The sequence below is a fragment of the Actinia tenebrosa genome, unplaced genomic scaffold, assembly GCF_029948245.1.
Source record: "Actinia tenebrosa isolate PJP-AT-01 unplaced genomic scaffold, QUT_ActTen_1.0 PGA_scaffold15__27_contigs__length_11533743, whole genome shotgun sequence".
Lineage (NCBI taxonomy): Eukaryota > Metazoa > Cnidaria > Anthozoa > Actiniaria > Actiniidae > Actinia > Actinia tenebrosa.
Genome location: NW_028292575.1, coordinates 9829920 through 9851641, shown reverse-complemented (window position 1 = coordinate 9851641; position 21722 = coordinate 9829920). Strand labels below are relative to the sequence as shown.

General features: G+C 39.5%; 1 protein-coding gene across 2 annotated transcripts in view; it reads right to left on the bottom strand.

Moving 5' to 3' along the window:
* Nucleotides 1-11560: 11560 nt before the first annotated feature.
* LOC148911062 (uncharacterized) overlaps nt 11561-21722 on the bottom strand; it is a 59196-nt gene continuing 49034 nt past the window's right edge. For both annotated transcript variants that reach the window (XM_089030325.1, XM_089030326.1), the window contains exon 4: nt 11561-11881. In XM_089030325.1, coding sequence (XP_088886451.1) covers nt 11758-11881 — 124 coding nt within the window. In that variant the 3' untranslated portion in view covers nt 11561-11757. The remainder of the gene's footprint in view (nt 11882-21722) is intronic.

The window sequence follows — 21722 nt, the reverse complement described above, 5'->3', positions numbered from 1 at the left end:
TCCCACAGTGGTGGCGAGGATTGGCGGAGTATCTGTGAAAAGCTTAGTGGATACGGGCTCCATGGTTACCCTCATCACCGAGTCGTTCTACAGGGAAAAGCTACAGCCAACCCTAGGAGACCTACACCCTGAAACAAGATTACTGCAGCTGCGAGGAGCTAACGGTTTGGACATCCCTTACATTGGATATATCGTCGCTACAGTAGAGATCGGAGGAGTGGTGGTCCCTGGGTGCGGCATCTTCATCACGAAGGACACAGCAGCCACTACAGTAATGCAGAGGAGGGTACCTGGCCTACTGGGAACCAACGTTCTTGGGCAGGTGCCCCAATACCAACAGATCCTGCAAGATGAAGAGAAGAAGAGTAAACGTAAAACTGGGTTCGTGAAAGTAGCCGGCTCAGACAAAGTCTGGGTCCCTGCTTTCACAGAATCTGATATCTTGGTCACAGGCCCATCATGGGGCACTGATGCTGTGATCGAACCCCTTGGTGTACCAGTAGAAGGAAACCTCACCGTGGCCAGTACTCTCGTGGATACTACCAAGACGTGTTACTATGTCAGAGTTGCCAACCAGACGGCAAAGGACATATGGCTAAAGCCGAGGACGCGGATTGGAATTGTGCGAGAGGGAGAGATGGTCAAGAGAGGAGAGCAGTTGGAGTTCCTACACGAGAATAACATGGTGACAGTGTGCTGTAACCTTAGTGCTGACCCTCAGATGCCACCCCAACGGGAAGCTGTGGGCAAAGTACGTTGGCAAAGGATACAGACACCCCCTCACGGGATTACCCTGGAACATTTCCCCGGGACGGAACTTCAGAGGGAGAAAGCTCTCCAGATGTTCGAAAGAAATGAAGAGGTGTTCGCTTCATGTAAGGAGGACCTTGGCTGTACAAAGACAACATATCATCGCATCTACACAGACGATGATGTGCCTGTCACAGAGCGTTACAGAAGGATTCCTCCAAACCAATACCAGGAGGTGCAACAGCATCTACAAGACTTGCTAGGAAAAGGAGTGATATGTCCAAGTGAGAGTAACTATGCCTCCCCAATAGTGCTTGTACGAAAGAAGTCTGGAGCCTTGAGGATGTGCGTCGACTACCGGAAGCTGAACCAGAAAACCAAGCGTGATCAGTACCCCCTACCAAGGATAGAGGAATCACTGGAGGCACTGCGTGGCGCAAAGTACTTTTCCGCCATAGATCTGGCATCAGCCTACAATCAAGTTGAAGTCCATCCTGATGATCAGCACAAGACTGCGTTCACAACGCCCATGGGTTTGTTTCAGTACACTCGGATGCCGTTTGGACTACAGAATGCCCCAGCGACCTTCCAAAGGTTGATGCAAGGAGTCTTCCGAGAGGACATACTTCGCACCCTGATGGTCTACCTGGACGACATCATAGTCTTCTCATCCACCATTGAAGAACATCTTGAGCGGTTGGAAACGGTATTCAGTCAGCTGAAGCATCATGGATTAAAGGTTGAACCAACCAAGTGTCAACTCTTCAGAGATCGGGTGTCCTACCTGGGGCACGTGGTCTCTGCTGACGGTGTCGAGACAGACCCTGAAAAGACAAAGGCAGTTAACGAGTGGCCAGTTCCCCAGACAGTGCGCGATGTGCGATCATTCCTTGGTTTCGCGTCTTACTACAGAAGATTTGTCCCCAAGTTCGCTCAAGTGGCAGGTCCGCTGCACAAGTTAGTTGCTGAGCTCGGGAGCGGAGGAAGTAACAAGACCACCCGGAAGCAGATTGGAGTACTGCGGACAGAAGAGTGCCACAAGAGCTTCAACAAGTTAAAGAATCTACTAACCTCAGCACCAGTACTGGCATACCCGGACTACACCAAGCCCTTCATCCTAGAGACGGATGCGTCCAATGAAGGATTGGGAGCCGTGCTGTCCCAAGAACAGGACGGAAGAGTCAAAGTGATCGCTTATGCCAGCCGAGGCCTGAGAGGTGGAGAGCGAAACATGGAGAACTACTCATCGAGGAAGCTGGAACTACTAGCCTTGAAGTGGGCTGTATGTGAGAAGTTCAGGGAGTACCTGCTGGGATCGAAGTTTGTCGTCTACACAGACAACAACCCGCTGACATACCTACAGTCAAAGAGTAAGCTGAAAGCTGTGGAGCAGAGGTGGGCTGCAGAGTTAGCAAACTTCAACTTCACCATCAAGTATCGCCCTGGACGTCACAATCAGAATGCAGATGCTCTAAGTCGCATTAACCGAGATGAAGAACCAACCACAGTTGAAGTAAGAAGCACCCTAGCCTACTCTACCAATACTACAGACCTACCAGAAGAGGTACGTCAACATTTGATGGTATCAGCAGCGTTCATAAGCAACACAGAGACAAGTGCGCTGGAAGAGCAAGCAACCTCATTCCCAACCACACCTCTCACAGAGATCCAACGACTACAGCAGGAGGACCCATGTATCAGTCGTCTCCTCCACTACCGAAACCTTGGACGTCGGCCAAATAAAAGGCAAAGCCAACAAGAGACAAGGGATACAAGGAAGTTGCTTAGTCACTGGAACAGGATTGAGGAAAGCCATGGAGTTCTCTACCGCCGTACAGGAGTCGGACAGGGAAGTGAGCTTCGGTTACTGCTACTCCCCACATCAATGAAATCACAAGTACTGAAGGGTGCGCACGATCAATGTGGACATCAAGGACAAGACAGGACAGAACAGCTCTTGAGGAAAAGATGTTGGTGGCCCGGTATGCAAGGAGATGTGAAGCAATGGATCTCAAATTGTGAAAGATGTGTCATTGCCAAAGGATCCTACCTTCCAGTCAAGACGCCGATGGGCAGCCTACTAGCTACTAGGCCATTGGAAGTGCTAGCGATGGATTTTACCTTGCTTGAGCCTGCAACAGATGGAAGAGAAAATGTCCTCGTGTTAACAGATGTGTTCACAAAGTTTACAATTGCTGTACCTACCCGTGATCAGAAAGCTACAACCGTAGTCAAGACCCTGATTAAAGAATGGTTCCTTGTGTATGGAATCCCCCAAAGAATACACTCTGACCAAGGCAAGTCATTTGAGGCAGAACTAGTCAAGGAGTTGTGTGCAGTGTATGGAATTAAGAAGTCAAGGACAACCCCCTATCATCCTCAAGGAAATGGGCAGTGCGAAAGATTCAACCGTACACTACATGAGCTTCTAAGAACTCTACCAGCAGAAAAGAAAAGAAGGTGGCCTGAACACCTGAAAGAGTTATGTTACGCCTATAATGCTACGCCACATGCAACGACTGGATACTCACCCTTTTACCTGATGTTTGGTCGAGATGCCAAGCTACCTTTGGACATTCTACTTCCTGATGATGACAGACAAGTGACAGTAGACAACCAGCAATGGATTACCAAGCACCAGACTCGTCTACGAGAAGCTTATACCACTGTGACACAAAACTTGAAGGAAGCTGCTACCGTCAGAAAGAAGATCCATGACCAGAAGGGCAGAGCACTGGCCGAACCACTACAAGTTGGAGAGCGAGTACTCCTTCGCAACCGTAAAGTCAGAGGAAGAAACAAGATTCAAGATAAATGGGACGACCAAGTGTACAAAATCGTCGAACGAAGAGACAACAATACATATGTCGTTGAAAGAGCTGATGGACATGGAGGAGATAAAGTTGTTAGTCAAGGAGAAATGCAAGTGTGTCCAAGACCAATGCTGGAGATACGAGGACGACACAGGCAAGCTGACAGGTCTAGACAAACATGTACTGCATCGTCAGAATCATCAGATGAAGAAGATGACATTGGAGGAATGACAATCGCCTTTCAACCAATGACAGAACCAGCTGAACCTGATGATGATGATGATAGTGACGATGCGTCTGAGGAAGAACTGGCTGCACCTGTACTCCGACGTTCCACAAGGACAACGGCAGGCCAACACAGCAACCTCTATAATCTTCCAAGATCCGCACTTCAGCACTGACGAGTCCACCTGCGTATCATTGTTCCTGAATTTGCTCGAGGACGAAGCAAACAAAAAGGAGGGGCAAGTGTGACAGAGTCAAAAGACACTATTTCGGACAGTAATTATTTAGTCATAAATCTATATTTTTAATTAGGAATGCCTCGTGTACACATAGGAATGTAATTCTTTAGTTAACTGTTTGCGTGGAAAATGCGTAAGCAAGAAATAATTTCCGTACGTAATTACATTACAGTGAGTCATGCCTAGGTTTGGCGCTTGTTTACGTAAGTTCGTGTTTGGGACATCCTGTTTGCGCCTAGGGCGTGCAACATTGCATAGGATGTGTAAGGTCTTAAGAATGCAGGTTTTTCCATAAAAATAGGCCCAAACTAAGCTTAAATCAGTGTAGTAAAAGTTCTTGAAGACGTTGCACATATCAAGACAAGGAATTCTCTACGATGTAAAGAGATATCCTGTAATCTCGTTCCCGTTTTTTTTTTCATGTATTGTAAAGTTGTGTGAATTTTTCAATAAATTCTTTTGTCAAAACCACTTGCAATCTGATTCATAGCTGAGCGCCTTGCCGCCGGTTACATAAGTGTGTGTAAGTGTGTGTAAGTGTGTGAAGGTGTGTATAAATGTGTCCAAGTGTGTGTAAATGTGTGTAAGTAAGTGTGTAAGTGTGTGTAAATGGGAGTAAGTGTGTGTGGTGCGTGTAAGTGTGTGTAATAGTGTGTAAGTGTGTGTACATGTGTGTTATTGTTTGTAAAGGTGTGTGTAAATGTATGTACGGGTGTGTGTTAGTGTGTGTAAATGTGTGTAAGTGTGTGTGTAGGTGTGTGTAAGAGTATGTATAAGTGTGTGTAATTGTGTATAAGTGTGCGTAACTGTGTGATTGTGTGTAAGTATGTGTGTAAGTATGTGTAAAGGTGTGTATAACTGTGTGCAGGAGAGTCCAAATGTGTGTAGTGTGTGTAAGTGTGTGTAAATGTGTATAAGTGTATGTGTAGGTGTGTGTAAGTGTGTGTAAGGGTGTGTAAGTGTGTGTAAATGTGTGTAACTGTGTGTGAGTGTGTGTAAAAGTGTGTAAGTGGGTGTGTGGTGTGTGTAAGCGTGTGTAAATGTGTGTAAGTGTGTGTGTTTGTTTAAGTGTGTGTAAAAGTGTGCAAGTGTGTGTACATGTGTGTAAACGTGTGTAAAGGTGTGTGTAAATATGTGCAAGTGTGTGTGAGAGTGCGTTAGTGTGTGTAGAGGTGTATGTAACTGTGTGTAAGAGTGTGTAAATGCGTGTAAACGTTTGTAAGTGTGTGTATAAGTGTGTGTAATTGTGTGTAAAAGTGTGTAAGTGTGTGCAAGTGTGTGTAAATGTATGTAAGTGTGTGTAAATATGTGTAAGTGTGTGTTGTGTGTAAGTGTGTGTAAAAGTGTGCAAGTGTGTGTACATGTGTGTAAGTGTATGTAAAGGTGTGTGTAAATATGTGGAAGTGTGTGTATGAGTGTGTGTAAGTGTGTGTAAATATGTGTAATGTGTGTGTAGGTATTTGTAAGTGTATGTAACTGTGTGTAAGTGTTTGTAAATGCGTGTAAAAGTGTGTAAGTGTGTATATAAGTGTGTGTAAGTGTGTGTAAAGGTGTGTGTAAGTGTGTGCCCGTGTGTGCCCGTGTGTGCACGTGTGTGTAAATGTGGGTAAGTGTGTGTAAGTGTGTGTAAGTGTGTGTAAGTGTGTGTAAATGCGTGTAAGTGTGTGTAATTGTTTGTAAATGTGTGTAAGTGTGTGTAAATGTGTCAAAATTTGTGTAAGTGTGTGTAAGTGGGGCACTGCTAAACAGCGAAACACCGAAACGAAACACCGGAGCGAAACACCGGAACGAAACAGAGACAAATTCTTGATATTACAAATATCATGCAATAAAAAAATTAAAGAAATCAAAATACACGATAGTACAATGATACAAAAGCGATAAAGCTTACCTTCATGCCCGTGCTTTATATATGATCTGTGATCCGTATCGATCGGTTATTACCTTTTATAAAAAATGTCGTTTCGCTGTCTATCAATGCAATTCTTTCTTGAATTTGAAGGATTCCAATGGATCTTTTAATAAAACAAGCATTAGTCTTAACTGCTTCTGTCTCTAGTATTTACACCAAAAAAAGTGTGAAAAAAAGCTAAAGCCCTCGGGCGACGCCATGTTTATATATACAAAAGCACAGGAAGCCCAGCTCTTGACAAAGGAGACCCAACATTTTGATAAAGGAATCTGTCATAAAATATCGTTTCCTAAACTGCAGGTGGTGATTATTAGTGTTTTAAATAATGATAGACAAGAAGATGGAAAGCTTAAGGTTGTTTTCGCAAGTTATCATTACCTATAGCGACTCTGTACAATGCTAATGAAAAAATGCTTATTGTAGTACTGTATCAGATTAGTAAGTAAAACGAAGTATATACGCTCAATGATCGGCGTTATTTTGGGGCTCAGGGATCACATTTTAGCTAATTTTGGGCTTGGAGATCCGAGTTTCATTGTCTAAAAAGGATCATGTACAAAACTTTTCGGATTTTTTAGGGATTAGAGATGTGCCTTTTTAGGCCCCGAAATTGTTGGGTTTCCTTTGAGGCTTCCTGTGCTTTTGTTTAAATAAACATGGCGTCGCCCGAGGGCTTCAGCTTTTTTTCACAATTTTTTTGGTGTAGATACTAGAGACAGAAGCAGTTAAGACTAATGCTTGTTTTATTAAAAGATCCATTAGAATCCTTCAAATTCGAGAAAGAATTGCATTGATAGACAGCGAAACGACATTGTTTATAAAAGGTAATAAACGATCGATACGGATCACAGATCATAAAGCACGGGCATAAAGCTAAGTTTTATCGCTTTTATATCATTGTACTATCGTGTATTTTGTTTTCTTTTGTTTTTTTATTGCATGATATTTGTAATATCACGAATTTGTCTCTGTTTCGTTCCGGTGTTTCGTTCCGATGTTTCGTTCCGGTGTTTCGCTGTTAAGCAGTGCCCTCATATGACGTTAACGAAATCGCTCATTGTATTCAGTTAACAAAGAAAACGCATGCTAACGATTCCCTAGAGTACATGATGATCAAGACCCTTAAAAAAGACTGTAATTTATTCCGCTCCTAGATTCTGATTCAAAATTGGACTCAATTGTCTCGATTTAATAAGTTGCTCAATTTTGTTGAGTGTATTATAAACAAAAAATCGCATAACATTCTCGTACAATTCTGAATTTGTAGATACTCGTGATGTTTCGAAAGTTCTGAAATTGGATTCTCCTATCAACATTATTAAGGCTCGTCCGATTTTGAAAACTTTCAGAACATCACTTTTAACCTATAAATTTCAATTGAACTCGAGATCATGAGATTTTCTATAGACCCCTTGTGGCACTTTGAAGTGCAGCTCAATCTGGGTAACAAAACAATAAGTTTTAATTCTGAGGAGACTTGAATTATTTTGTTTTGTCCCCCAGATTTGTCCCCCAGATTAGGAATGAAAACAAATCGCACTGCGCATGAGCAGAACATTTCCCTAGCAACCACCGTGCGAAGTCTGGTAAATAGGTAATAAAAGTCACGTACACAGAAATCCGTGCAAGCAAATCGAGTACGCACAGGAGCTGCTGTTCAATCAAATCTTTCTCTGGGATGCATATCTCGTGCTTTGGTAACTATTCTACAAAGATTATTTCAACCAATTGACTTTTTTGTGATGGAGATTGGGGAATACGAGCCTGGAACGAAATGGCGTACTCGGAGAAGAAATATTAAAGAAAAACACTCCCACGTGTAAGTGTTATTTTAAAAGGTAAGCTTAATTACTAAACCAAAAGAAAGGTTTGTGATAAGCTTAAGTTTTAACCTAAAAGACGCAAATAGCCTAATATTCACCAAATTATTTAACTTGCAAAACCTAATTTGCCAGACATATGGCTTTTAATTTGTATTAAAGTTTAAAGTTGTCTTCAGCCGCATACTTCGAAAATGACGTTCAATAATTAAATGCAGTCAAGAGTTTCACTAGCGATTCTTCTAGATCACGACTTTCTCTTTTAATTATGATTATTAAAGGGATGTATAAAAATTCATAAAAATATCCCCGTCGTATTTGATTTTATGATAGTCTTTACTCAAATACACCAATTACTGTATTATTTTTTTTATTGTGTAGCGTATACTTAATAACACTGTCTTCATTGGCTGTTAGCTAATCGTTAGAGTACGAGCTCAAAGAAATATCCCAAAACTGATTTATTCTTAACGCCAAAAAATACCGGGAACGAAAATTGTCTACCCAAAAAAATATGTCGGACCTCCCCGTCATGTTACCCCCGGGTACATCCCCTGGGGTTACATAATGAATTCATATTGTACACATTTTGACTTCATCACACAGATTGAAAGTTTCATAAATCCTTATTACTAACTCTTACTCACATGCTTTTAATTCAGAAACGTCCAAAAAAGTCATATTTGATGACCATGAATTTGATGTTTTTGATGTTTTTTCCCCGAAGCATTTCTTTAAACCCTTAGGTTACTCTGTAGTGCAGGTGTTTCCCTTGAATTCTGATTGCAACTTCTTTTCCCCACTGGTCACAGTTTGTAAAATTTAATAAAGCCTGGGATGACATCACAGTCAGTAACATTATGGTAGTATTAAACCTTCATAACTTAAAGAGCATGTACATTAAAACATTGTAGACTGGTTAACAGAAAAACAAAAGGGCAAATTCGGCCTTCAAAGCTAATACATAATGAGCAAACTGTGATATTGCAGAGGAATTTAATACAATTTTTTACCAATATTGGACCTGAATTGGAAAGATCTATTCCACAATGTAATGATGAAAATACTACCCAGTTTACTACCCAAATCTACAGCATTAGGAAGTGCAGTCTTATCACCTTTAATTTAACACTAGATGATGGAAAAACACGATTTAATAACTGGGACAGCAATAAATCTTCTTATTTCCAAGCTTGATTTCAAGATTTCCCAAGTCACTACTATATTTAAATCTGGTGATGTTACTAATCCAAGCAATTATAGATCAATAGCTACATATCATCATTTGATAAAATACTTGAAAGACAATATTTAAAAAAATCATCAGTCATCATCTTGACAAAAACAATTGACTTTTTTTTGATTATCAGTTTGGATTCAGGAAAAAGCATTCTACGGAATATGCTATATATTAGACCCTTGGATAGGGGTGTGCCACCAGGACCTCAAAACCCTGATTTTACATACCCTACCCCAGACTAAAACTAAGAATTGTACACCCTATCCAAGACTAAAAGACGGAAAATACGGTTTTACGTTTTTTTGTGTCGGCAGAAAGCATAGCCTATTTGCCAGACAAAAACGACCAAATCGTTAACACTATCCCAGACTAAAATGACACCCTATCCCAGACAAAATGTCAAAAAATGATACCCTACCCCAGACCCAAAAGCCAAAAAACCATACCCTATAAGGCTGCACATACCCTTATAGCAAATATAGGGGAGTACCCCCCCCCCCCCCCCCGGGATATTAGAAAGCCTTGATATGATGAAGCAAGCTGTTGGCAACAAAAAAGTCACTTGTTGTATATTTTTAGAGTTTATGAAAGCCTTCGACACAGTAAATCATGGCATTTTGCTACAAAAATTGTATGCTTATGAAATTAGAGGGCTGACACAGGCAGCTTGATTGGTTAAAAGTTATTTAAGTAATTGTTGACAGTTTATAAAATTGGCAATTCTGAATCTAGTCATATAGCTAGACCTCTTTTGTTTCTGATTGAACATAAATGATCTACCTAATGTTTCTGAAAAGCTTAGTTTCTGTATGTTTGCTGATAACACTAATAATTATTTTCTGTTCTGACACTTAACATCAAGGGAAGTTGAAAAGGTAGTTAATGAGGAATTGGAGCATGTTACGAATTACTGTAAAATTATGAAATATCTGTTAATCTCTAAAGAAACCAACTATTTTGATAATTACATCCCCACAAAAAAAGGCCTGATGTATCAGTTAAAATCAAAGATATTGAACAGAAAGAGTTTATAAAATACTATAGGTTTAGGTTGATGAGAACCTAATCAAATTGACTCAGAATATTAAACATGTTACTAACAAAATAGCAAAAAATATTGGTATTATTAGGAAGTTAAGGCATTTAATTTTGTCAACCTAAAAACATTAAAGGACATCATTCTACTTATAATGCCCCCATTTACCCATATCTTACATATGGTGCTCTCATTGGATGGGGTAATACATATATTATATATATTATTAATTGTCATCCAACTAACGTCTATAATCTGCATAATAAATGTATTAAGAGCTTTATTTTTTGCAAGTAAATATGATTGTGCAACACCATTCTATAACTTACTACATATTTTGAATTTCAATAATCTGCTGAAATTCAAAATAGGTTTCTAATTATTCATAATAAATCAGAAAGTCCCAAAGGTCTTCTGGTCAGTTCTAAAACCAATCTCTGCTGTGCATTCCTACAATACTAGACATGCTTCAATTATTACACACCATCGATATACTAGGACAAATTATGTAATATATACAGTATGAGTGGCCGTGTTGTATCAGATATACAACCATGCATGAGGCATAGCTGAGTGACTGTATATCTGACACAACACGGCCACGAATACTGTATATGACTTAGCTTATCAAACGTCTAGGTTAGTTCCTTTGTGTTTCACTAAAATTTTCAAAATTAAAGTGAATTTGGCCAAGAAAATCCAACTTAAAGTTTATGCAAATGAACACAGTTTTGTATCAGATTTACAACACTCTTCACAGTCGTGATTTCTGTTGTGTTGTCTCATGAATTATTAATGAGTTTGATAAGGTCAGTTTAATTACTTTTATATATACTGTACCAAAATCCCTTTAATTATTAAGAATATCAATTCATTCAAAGTTTTAGAAGTTCATTAAAATCACATCTGTTGAGTGCCCAATAGTAATAATTATATATTAACTAAATTTTCAAAATGTATACATACTTATAGCTAATATAAAATGCTTGTGCTAGTTTTGCACCAAAATCTTGCCATGATTAATTAATATTTTCTGTATGTAGTGATGGTTTACTTGAAAGTTTATGCTACTTAAACCATATATCACTGCACACTTACTGTGGTAACTGTTTATATTTGATATCTATTATAGTATACAAACATATAAACAATTATGCTTTGTTATTCAACTCTATATAAAGTGTGTGAATAAAATTGAATTGAATTGAATTAAATGAAGTAATATTTCACCATTCAACTATTCACTATATGTAGAATTAAACTAGAATTAGTCCCCAGAGGAGGGTCCAGGGCTATCCCAAAGTGGTTTGCGTGCTTATTATTGTTTTCTTAGGTTTCAACTGGATTTGGTGCATCTCGTTCTAGTGATGTTGCTTTATTATTTGATGAAGACATGTTTGACTAATTTGGCAAATGAAAGTAGCCAGCTGTAGGATATGTACTGAACCTGAAAGTACTCCAAAGTACTCCAATATTTTTGATAAGTATCTCTAAATTTATTTAAGAATTTAGAAAACAGATTATGTTAAAATTAAAGGTACGGCATACACTCTACTTAAAGTACATTGACTTTTTCAATTGCGAAAATACAATTATTTTTAGAAAATGGAATTGAAAATGCATGATGATGGAATAATGCTGGATTCTTTTCTGACCAGCCCCTGCATTCATCAGTATAATAATACAGTAATATTGCTCCTAACATATTCTCTTAGTACTGTTTCAATGGTTCTTTATCTCCTTTTGCAGAAAAGTCTTATGAATATGATTGTTACACATGGTTCTAGTCAGAAAGTTGTCAACTTCAACAGTACATAGTGGACCAGTACTTGGTTGCAGCATGCAGCTGGCAGGTAACAAAACAATATTACTTTTAAGCATCCCCTCTGTCATATTTAGAGAAAAACAAAAACGAAAACACAAACAAAATTTAATTTAAACCTCTCCCTTATAATTGCAACCCACAGTGTGTGTCCAGCAACAATTACTGGAGGAGGCATTTCAAAGAAAAAAGGTATAGGAGCTATCAATCATGATCAAGAAATGAGTTTGAAAAATGGACATCTACATAATATGCTATACGTCATGAAAGAAATATTGCCAGAATTCAGGTAAAAAAATTCTCACATTTTTATAGTTAAAAGATCCATCACAAAAAAGAAAATAATATAATTGAGGAGTTTCTATATTCATGTACTGGTCACAGAAGAGCCCCTAGGCTTAATATGGAGAGTGATTTGGTCATAAAATGTTTTTTTGTAAAAAAATATAGTGAACGTTTAGTATTAATATTTTAATGATCATATTTTTGATTATTATTTGTTTTAATAATATTTTAATATTTTTTGACATTCTCTTAATTATAAAGTACCCTTTTAGTAATGACTTTTAGTAGTCATTCTACATGAAGTAAAAAGTCGAATGGTAAAATATTCCTTAATTTGAGCGTTGTCTGAATTAAGATATGAAGAATACCGGTCTTTTCGAACCAAAGTCTTTTCGATCCAGGTCTTTTCGAACCAGGTCCAGGTTTTTTCGAACCACCTATATATACTTTCGATCCACCTATATACCGACTTTGGATCCACATACATATACATTTGATCCAATACAGTTATGAAATATTTTATAGATTTTTAGTGTTTTCTTTCGGAAATTTTACATAAATATCACAGAAGAAGTGAATTTATCCAACTGCTGAGTGAACCAATCATGTGTGATCGTACGTGTGTGATATGTGTTAGTATCGCTTACGAAGTCAATAAGTTAGCCCCCATAGCCACTTCCAACGTAAAGTCTTTAGCCAAGAAAAAACGTTTTCTCCTTCATTCATATGTATCTCCTAGTGAATAAAGTGAAGGAATATCATGAATGAAGAAGTCCAAAACGTTAGAAGTGAATGATTACTGTTGTGTGACAAGCGTGTATGACAATTAGCGTGTGTGTTGTTACCGTCTCGTCAATGAAACCGGTAAACCTTCTATTTGGTAACGAGTTATTTATTGATTTTTGGAATCTTCTTCAAAAACTTTTTTATATTCAAGATGCTTTAAAATACCTTTCAAACAAATAAAGTAGGGGAGGGAACATCGCGAGTTAAATTAAGTATGTAAAAGAAGACGCGAACGAATAGAGGTTGTGTGACGTGATACATGTGAAACTCGTCAATGAAACCGGCAAACTATCCGATTTACGTAAGAAATATTTGCTTGTTTGCCCAAATCTTTCTATGCAAAAGCTTTTTTTTATATCACGCCGAGAGTCCGTTCGCTACTTTACTACGAAGCTAACAAAACTCTAAAAATGCTCCACTAGATTGCTTGTCTTGTAGATAAAATTCTTCCTTGACATAAACCCTTTTATTTTAAAGTCATACTTTTAGTCATCGAGCAAAAGCGGGGATAAAAATAAGCCTTCTTTTCTCATAGCTTTCGATTTGTTTGTTGTAACACAACGCCGAGAGTCCGTTCGCTACTTTACTACGAAGCTAAAAATAACTATAAAAAAACTCCACTAGATTGCTTGTCTTGTAGATAAAATTCTTCCTTGACATAAACCCTTTTATTTTAAAGTCATACTTTTAGTCATCGAGCAAAAGCGGGGATAAAAATAAGCCTTCGTTTCTCATAGCTTTCGATTTGTTTGTTGTCACACAACGCCGAGAGTCCAATCGCTACTTTGCTACGAAGCAAGCCAAAATAACTCCCGGGCCGGGAAATAACTCTGAAAAACTCGACTAGATTTCTTCTTTGTAACTAAATCTTTTTATTTGTCAGAAAGGTTCTTCATTGAACGCAAGATTCTATTAGTCGTCGTTAACTCGCACGTAAATGAGATGTAAATATCCTCTCTTCGCTAGGTTTAGATTTCTCGATCGACATTTGACCAGAAAATTTATGAGTTTCGATGCTGAAAATGTTTCAAGACGTGTTCGTGTTGGTGGGGAAATAGTTATGCGTCTTTAATCAAACAATCACTTCTCTAAGTATCTAATTACAACTGCGTAAGCTAATATTGTAACATCTCCCCTTTTATAATGTTTGAAATACATGGCTGGGATGATATAGAAAGATTTTAAAGATTTAAAAAATAAATGACCAAACAAAATGGCTGACTAAACTACGAAATGATTATATGGATATTAAAGTTCAACTGTAACAAAATCAATGTCCTATAAATGTTCGGTAGTCAAATAAATCGATCAGGTTTCTTAACCACTCTCTGACTTCTTCGCAGTACAGGTGGATTGACCGCGGGTTCTGACGCAGGTAGAACTTGAGGTGTCCTTGCACTGTCTGCCTCTGGTGATGCTTGTGTGTCACTAGCTGGTTCTTTCGGTGCTTCGTCGACGGGCTTTAAAAGCTGTCTGTTTCGGCGAAGTAACTCTCCGTTCGACTCAACTAGGTATGACCTGTCTGAGAGTTTCTCTTTACAGTTCCCTACTTCCCAGGGCTTGCCTCTCTGGTTTGGCGCTACTCTTACCTCTTGGCCTATTTCTAGGTCTGGTAGGACCTTTACATGTCTGTCGTAGTGACTTTTGGCTTTCTGGCGCTTAAGGTGGATTTTGGTTGTCACACCTTCCGCTATTTTGGGATACAGAAGGTTAGTTGCTATGGGGACTAGTGTCTTTGTTCTCCTAGACATCAAGCGCTGTACTGGGCTGCTCTGCATTCCTTGAGTGGGGGTATTCCGATAATCTAGCAAGGCTAACCACGGATCTTTACGGTCTTGCATGGCTTTCTTGAGCAGGCTCTTGGCTACTTTCACTGCTGATTCCGCCTTTCCATTTGACTTTGGGTGGTATGGCGATGAGGTGACATGTTTGAACTCCCAGTCTCTTGCGAATTCAGCAAACTCGTTGCTGACGTATTGAGGCCCGTTGTCGGATACCAGCACATCGGGTATCCCATGTCGACTGAACTGTTCCTTCAGAAACTTGGTAATGGATGCTGAGGTTGTATCTTTCAGAGGACTTATTTCTATGTAGTCTGAGTAGTAATCTACCAAGACTATATAGTCTCTGTTCTGCAGCGTGAAAAGATCTGTGCCTAGTCTGCTCCAAGGTCTGTCGGGTATTTCGTGCGACTGCATTGGCATGCTGGGGTTACTTGGTTGATATTCTGAGCACACATGACAAGCCTTTACTGCATTTTCGATGTCGTGGTTCATTGCTGGCCAGTAAACGCGATCTCGTGCTTTCCTTGCACACGCCTCGATTCCTTGATGACTGGAGTGTAACCTCGCGACTACTTCAGATCTGAGGGCTCGAGGTATGATGATGCGTTGATTCTTGAATAAGATGCCGTTGTGGAGTGTCAGTTCCTCTCGGAAATGCCAGTAGTCTCTGATAGCTACTGGTACGTTGTCACGTACGTCAGGCCATCCTATTAGTATAGTATTCTTAAGTGACTGCATTGTAGGGTCTTGCTCTGTGGCTTCTTGTAGTTGCGCTAACCTTTCACTTGTGACCTTTACATTGTCGAGGGGGTTGATTCCTTCTAGTTCTAGCGCAAACACTTGGAACTCGTCTCCAGGTTCTCCTTGGTCTGCGAGGAAGGCTCGTGAGAGGTGATCTGCCACGTACATTTGTTGTCCTGACTTGTAAGTTACGTTCAGGTTGTATCGCTGTAGGCGTAATATCATCCTCTGTAACCTGCTGGGTGCTGCTAACAAGAATTTCTTGAAGATCGCTTGCAAAGGTTTGTGGTCTGATTCTACTGTTATCAGCTCTCTCCGTGTGATGTACTGGCTGAACTTTGCACAAGCGAAGACGATTGCAAGACATTCTTTTTCGATTTGTGTGTAGCGTTGCTCAACTGGTGTGAGAGTTCGGGATGCAAACGCTACTGGTTGGCCGTTTTGAAGCAAGGTTGCTCCGAGGCCTTTCTCACTAGCATCACATTGGATAGTGACTTCTTCGCTCATGTCATAGTACTTGAGTACTGGATGCGCAATCACGAGTTGTTTAACTTCTGAGAAGGCTTTGTCGTGCTGGCGTGACCACACAAATCTTGCATTCTTTGTGGTTAGTTCGCGAAGAGGCAGTGCGACTTCTGATAGTCGAGGGAGAAACTTGGAGAGATAATTTACAAAGCCTAGTAGGCTGAGTGTCTCTTGCTTGTTGGTAGGCTTTGGCATTTCGGTCACTGCTTTGACCTTATCTGGATCTGGCTTGAGTCCGGTGGATGACAAGATGTGTCCCATGAACTTCACTTCTTTTCTCCGCATGATGAGCTTCTTGCTGTTCAGCTTTAAGTTGATCTGTCTTGCTCTCTTGAGCAGACGTAGCAGATTTTCGTCATGGTTTTTTGTTGGCTTCTGCTAATGTGTCACCGTAACCGACCACTAACATATCGTCGCGGAGCACTTCCACGCCTTCTAGGTCTCCCAGTCGCTCGTGTAGGGTGCTTTCGAATTCCTCTGGGGCTGAGCTGACGCCAAAAGGCATGCGTAGATATCTGTAACGGCCAAATGGGGTCCAAAAGGTTGTAAGCTTACTGCTAGCTTCGTCCAAACCGATTTGGTAGAACCCATCCTTTGCGTCTAACGTTGTGAAGACTTTGGCCTTGCCGAGTCTGGGTAGCATCTCGTCCATCGTAGGCATTTGGTATTTGGGTCGTTTGATCGCTTTGTTTAGATCTTTGGGATCCAAACAGATTCGTATCTTTCCAGGTTTGGCTACAACGACCATGCTGCTGATCCATTCGGTGGGTTCTGTCTCTTTGACGATGATTTTCCTTTTCTCGAGTTCAGCTAACTTTGTTTTGACTTCCTGGCGAAGCGTAACTGCGATTCTTCTAGGCGCGTGTTGAACTGGCGTGACATCTGGGTCAACTGCGATTGTAGCGTTACCAATGTTTCCCAATCCTTCGAAGACGTCTCGAAAATCTTAAGATACTTTCTTTAGTTAGGGGCAGAGTTCCGGTTTCTTGAACCGCGTGGACTTGATGATCGATGTTTAACTTGATTAGATCTAATTGTTGGCATGTCTCGGCTGATAAAATTGGTTTGTGGTTTCCGTTGACAACCTGAAATTTGAAGCAATGTTTTTCGTTGACCTTAAGTGTCACTTCACCTAATGTTTCCATGACTGATCCATCAAACAATCGTAGTTTGACATTGCTTTGCTTGAGCGTCGGATTACCGTCTTGGTTGATGATTGCTACATCCTTGTGGCTGATTACGTTACAGGTCGCTCCTGTGTCTAGTTGGCAGTCCAAATCCGTTTTATAACTGGAATTGGTGTTCATAAACTCAAGCTTTGCAAAAAGCTGCTTGCCCTTCGTTTTCACCGAACCAACTTCTTCAATCTTCAACGTGAATTCGTCGGATGAGTATTCTCCTTCTTCTGATTCTCCTGATTCAGCTGTCATCGCTTTGACATTGCTTGACCTCGATTTACACACAGACGCGAAATGGTTTTGTTTCTTGCACGTTTTGCATTCACGGCCCTAGGCGGGGCAGTCTTCTAACTTGTGTTTCTGAGAACCACCACAGCGGTAGCACTTGTAACTGCTCGTTCGTTGACTTGTAGTTCGTTTACTGTCCTTGCTTGGCGTTCTGTGGGAACGTCTGTTGTTGTACTTGTCACTTGGCTTGCTTGGAGATTTAGGCTTCCGTTCTCGTATTTCATTGATTTCTTCGTTATTTGTCTTATCCACTAGACTCATGGCTTTTAACTGACTGCTAGCTAATTCACTTGAGCAGCAAATGTTGAGGGCTTTGTTGAGATCTAGACTGTCCTCTTTTAAAAGACGTAGTTTTGTTGCGTGTTCTCGTATACCAAGAACGAGTCGATCCCTGATAAGCTCTTCCGTTAACGGACCAAACTGACATGATGAAGCGCATTTTCTAAGGCGATTTACGTAGCCATCTACGGTTTCTTCTGGGCCTTGAGTACAGCTGTTGAACAGATATCGTTCGTACACCACGTTGCGCTTTGGTTTGAAGTAGGCTTCTAGCGCGTTTAAGCATGTGTTTACGTCGTTCTTTTCTTCGTCACTTAACTTGAGATTAAGGAATATTTGCAGACATTCCTTCCCCATTACAGAGCGAAACGTTGCTAGTCGTATCTTTGGGTCTTGCTGGTACAGTCCGGTTGCGACTTCGTAGTCCTCCCACTGTTGTTTAAAGAAGTCCCAATTGTTTACTTGATCTCCTTTGCTATTCATCGGCGTTGGTACCGGAAAATGCGACGTGAATATTGGTCCTCGTGGACCGCTGCTGGTCGAAGCTTCCTCCTTACTTGACATATTACTTCTTCAATGCCTCGGCAGTAGGAACTTGACGGTTTTTTCAGCTACTTTGGAAGCGTTATTTCCAATTTATTTCTGACACCATGTTTCAAGACGTGTTCGTGTTGGTGGGGAAATAGTTATGCGTCTTTAATCAAACAATCACTTCTCTAAGTATCTAATTACAACTGCGTAAGCTAATATTGTAACAGAAAACACGTTATAAACTTATCGATATAGACTCAAAATTAATATATATTTAATATATATTCCTGATATTGTGATATTTAATATTTTGAGATAAGGTAGCGAATCGACTTCTATTAGTAGCGAATCGACTTCTATTAAGTAGCGAATCGACCTTTTAGGTAAGTAGCGAAAGTGCAAGGTAGCGAAAAGACCGGATACCACAACGAGCTAGAGTGCTACATATGTGAAACTTGTTAATGAAACCGGTGTCGCAGCGATATGTGTACCCCCGAGATATGCGTACCCCCGCACACATAACACTAGTGATATATGTATCCCCCCGTGGGGATACACAAAACACTGAGGCTTGGAATCCAAGCACTGCTGTTCGAAAAGCAAAAGTAAAGGGAGCACATCTAAGATGCAATTTGATCCCTGTTGATCAAAACTTTCCTTTAAAAATGTCAAAATAGTGTCAACTTTCTTCTCATAAGACATCCTAAGATTTGTGCTCATCCTTAGGTCCAGTCTTTGCATACCAAAAGCACTCACACTCTTGCCTGTCATAAACACCTCATAACGCCAGCTTGGTTGTTTCAGTGACAGTATATCATTAAGTTCCTTTTCTATGTTCTTAAACTGACTCTTGATTTCATCAATTGTTAAGCAACGTATCTTCCATCTGTTTTTTTCTTGTTGTTTATTTGTTATTTTTAGCCTCTTAGCATTTTTAATACTTCGTAAACGATCGCATATATTTTTAAATACATCAAAATATTTCTCCCAAAAAAAATTTAAGTTTATATTCTACTTGCTTCAAAAACAATATTACGGTAACATATATTCGCTGCCACGTACAAAGATAAGTTGTATTTAATTTGCTAAAGGCAGTATTGAATAGCCTTCGATCTGATTTCTGTTTAGTAATGGGGGAGGGGACTGGGGGATACACATATCACTAGTCACCATCTTGGGGGGAATACATATATCACTAGTATTATGTGTGCGGGGGTACACATATCTCGGGGGTACACATATCACTGTGACACCGGCGCCAAACTAGAGTCACTCTATCCGATTTGTGTATTTGATTGATATATTTGCTTGCTTGCCCAAATCTTGAGTACAAAAACACAGCTATTTTCTCCAGTAGTGTTTATGTTAATCCATGTGTTTCCCTTAATGTATTTGCCATGAGCTAATGAGTTAAGAGGCAATGTCCACAAAGAATCGAACAAATGGTGGCAAGGGTCAAAAAATCAAATTCGCACTTCTTTTGAAGTTAGATAGGCCATTATTAGATATGAATCACTGGGTAGTTGGTTTTCGAAAATATTATTTTATTTCCGAGAAAACGGCCAAAGATTGATTTGGGGAAATTAATTCTGACTGCATAGAAAACTGTTGAATTTGGTTGAAATACATTAGAAAATCATGCTTCCCGAATCAACGGAGGACTAAGGATTTTCGTAAAGATTGCCATAAAATGTACCCTGAAAACTAAGAAATTATTGTTGGTGCCGTTGTTTGAAAGTTCAGTGTGGTTTGGTAAATTTAAGCTCCATTAGAAAGGTTTTGGGATTGTCGGTATGTGAGCAAAAAACGAGATCATTGGTGATTGCGTGACCGTGGTTCCACTTTACGTTTAGAAGTTTGATTACTGTAACATTCACGCTAAAATTATGATAGAAACGTTCTTTAAATAGCTTTATAATCTTATTTTTCCCAAATAAGATTTGAGTCGATGAAAAAGCTGTAAGAAAAACTGTAGCTAATCGTGATGTTTAGAAGTTTACCCGGGGATGGGGGACTCTGGGAAAAAAGTACCGGGGATGCTCGTCGTATCTCTTAGGGGTAAAAATTCATGATTTGGTATCTTTTAGGGTGTTTAATGCAAATTTTTGAAAACCAGCATTTTCTGGTATCTCTTAGGGTGTCGGAAAAGGAGAGAAGCGTGCATCGGTATGACTTATCCTGTACTGGGAGGCGCTTTTAATTTAATATTATTTGTTGTGGTATCTCTGAGGGGTTAAAAATCATTCAACCACGCCCTTTTTTAAAGACTTCCGGTATCTTTTAGGGGTCTTTTTGAAAATTTCCGACGAGCATCCCCAGTACTTTTTTCCCAGCGTCCCCCCCCCCCCCCCCCCAGGGAAGTTTAAAACCAGAAATGTTTCCTGATTAAATGTGACATTGATTCACTGCCATGTTTAATTCATTTGGTCAATGATTTCTTCATTTAACTTGAGTAGGATATTTACATAGTTTCTCCATCTATCAAAATGTACTAGATTTACAACTAGAAATGTTCTTTAAGTCAGTCCATGAAGCAACGCCAAATTAGAGCTGAATTTTGTGACAAAGGCACTGGCCCGTTTATTTCAATTTCATTTGACCAGTTTGTTCAAAATTTTAAAGGTCAATGTATGGCTTTTTTCGTCAATATAAAAATTTATAAGATGTCGAGTTCAAATAGCAATAAAATTCCTTGTATTATTTATTTAAATTAAGAATCTTGACACCTGCAATCTGCTTACTTGTTTTGTTACCCGGAAACATCTCCCCGTTATCTTCCTTGGCTATTCACTTTCGAAATTTGATATTACTTTGCGAATTCACTTCCTCTTCTCTGTGCCAACTTTAATTTTGCCAACGAGTAACGCCGTATGAAAATCTGTATGAAAATCTCTGCATGTTTGTGCTTAAACATCATGGTTTTAGTGTGTACGACAACCAACTCAACAACATTTGCAATCAGTCGCTCTAAAAATCATTGACCTAAAATTGAATCAAGCTAGTAATCATTAGGCGGCGTGATTTATGCATATATAAACACTGTTGGAGCAGAACATGTGAAATGGCTGTGAAACACCTGTGAAAACTTTCACAGGATTTTCACATATTTTTTTCACATGTTGATGTGAAAAAAACATGTGAAAACCCTGTGAAATGGGTTCCTCCTTTTCACATACTTAACATGTGAAATAACCTGTGAAACACCTGTGAAAACCAAATCCACTTTTTTAATATAAATCCATTTCACATGGTAAAAACATGTGAAAATCCTGTGAAAACTGAATCCATATAAATTCATTTCACATGGTAAAACATGTGAAAATCCTTTGAAAACCGAATCCATATAAATCCATTTCACATGGTAAAACATGTGAAAAACAAATTTACATGTAGTAATACAATTTTATTTCACATGGAAAAGAATGTGAAATTATATTATCTTTAGATTTGAAAATAATGTGCATGTGA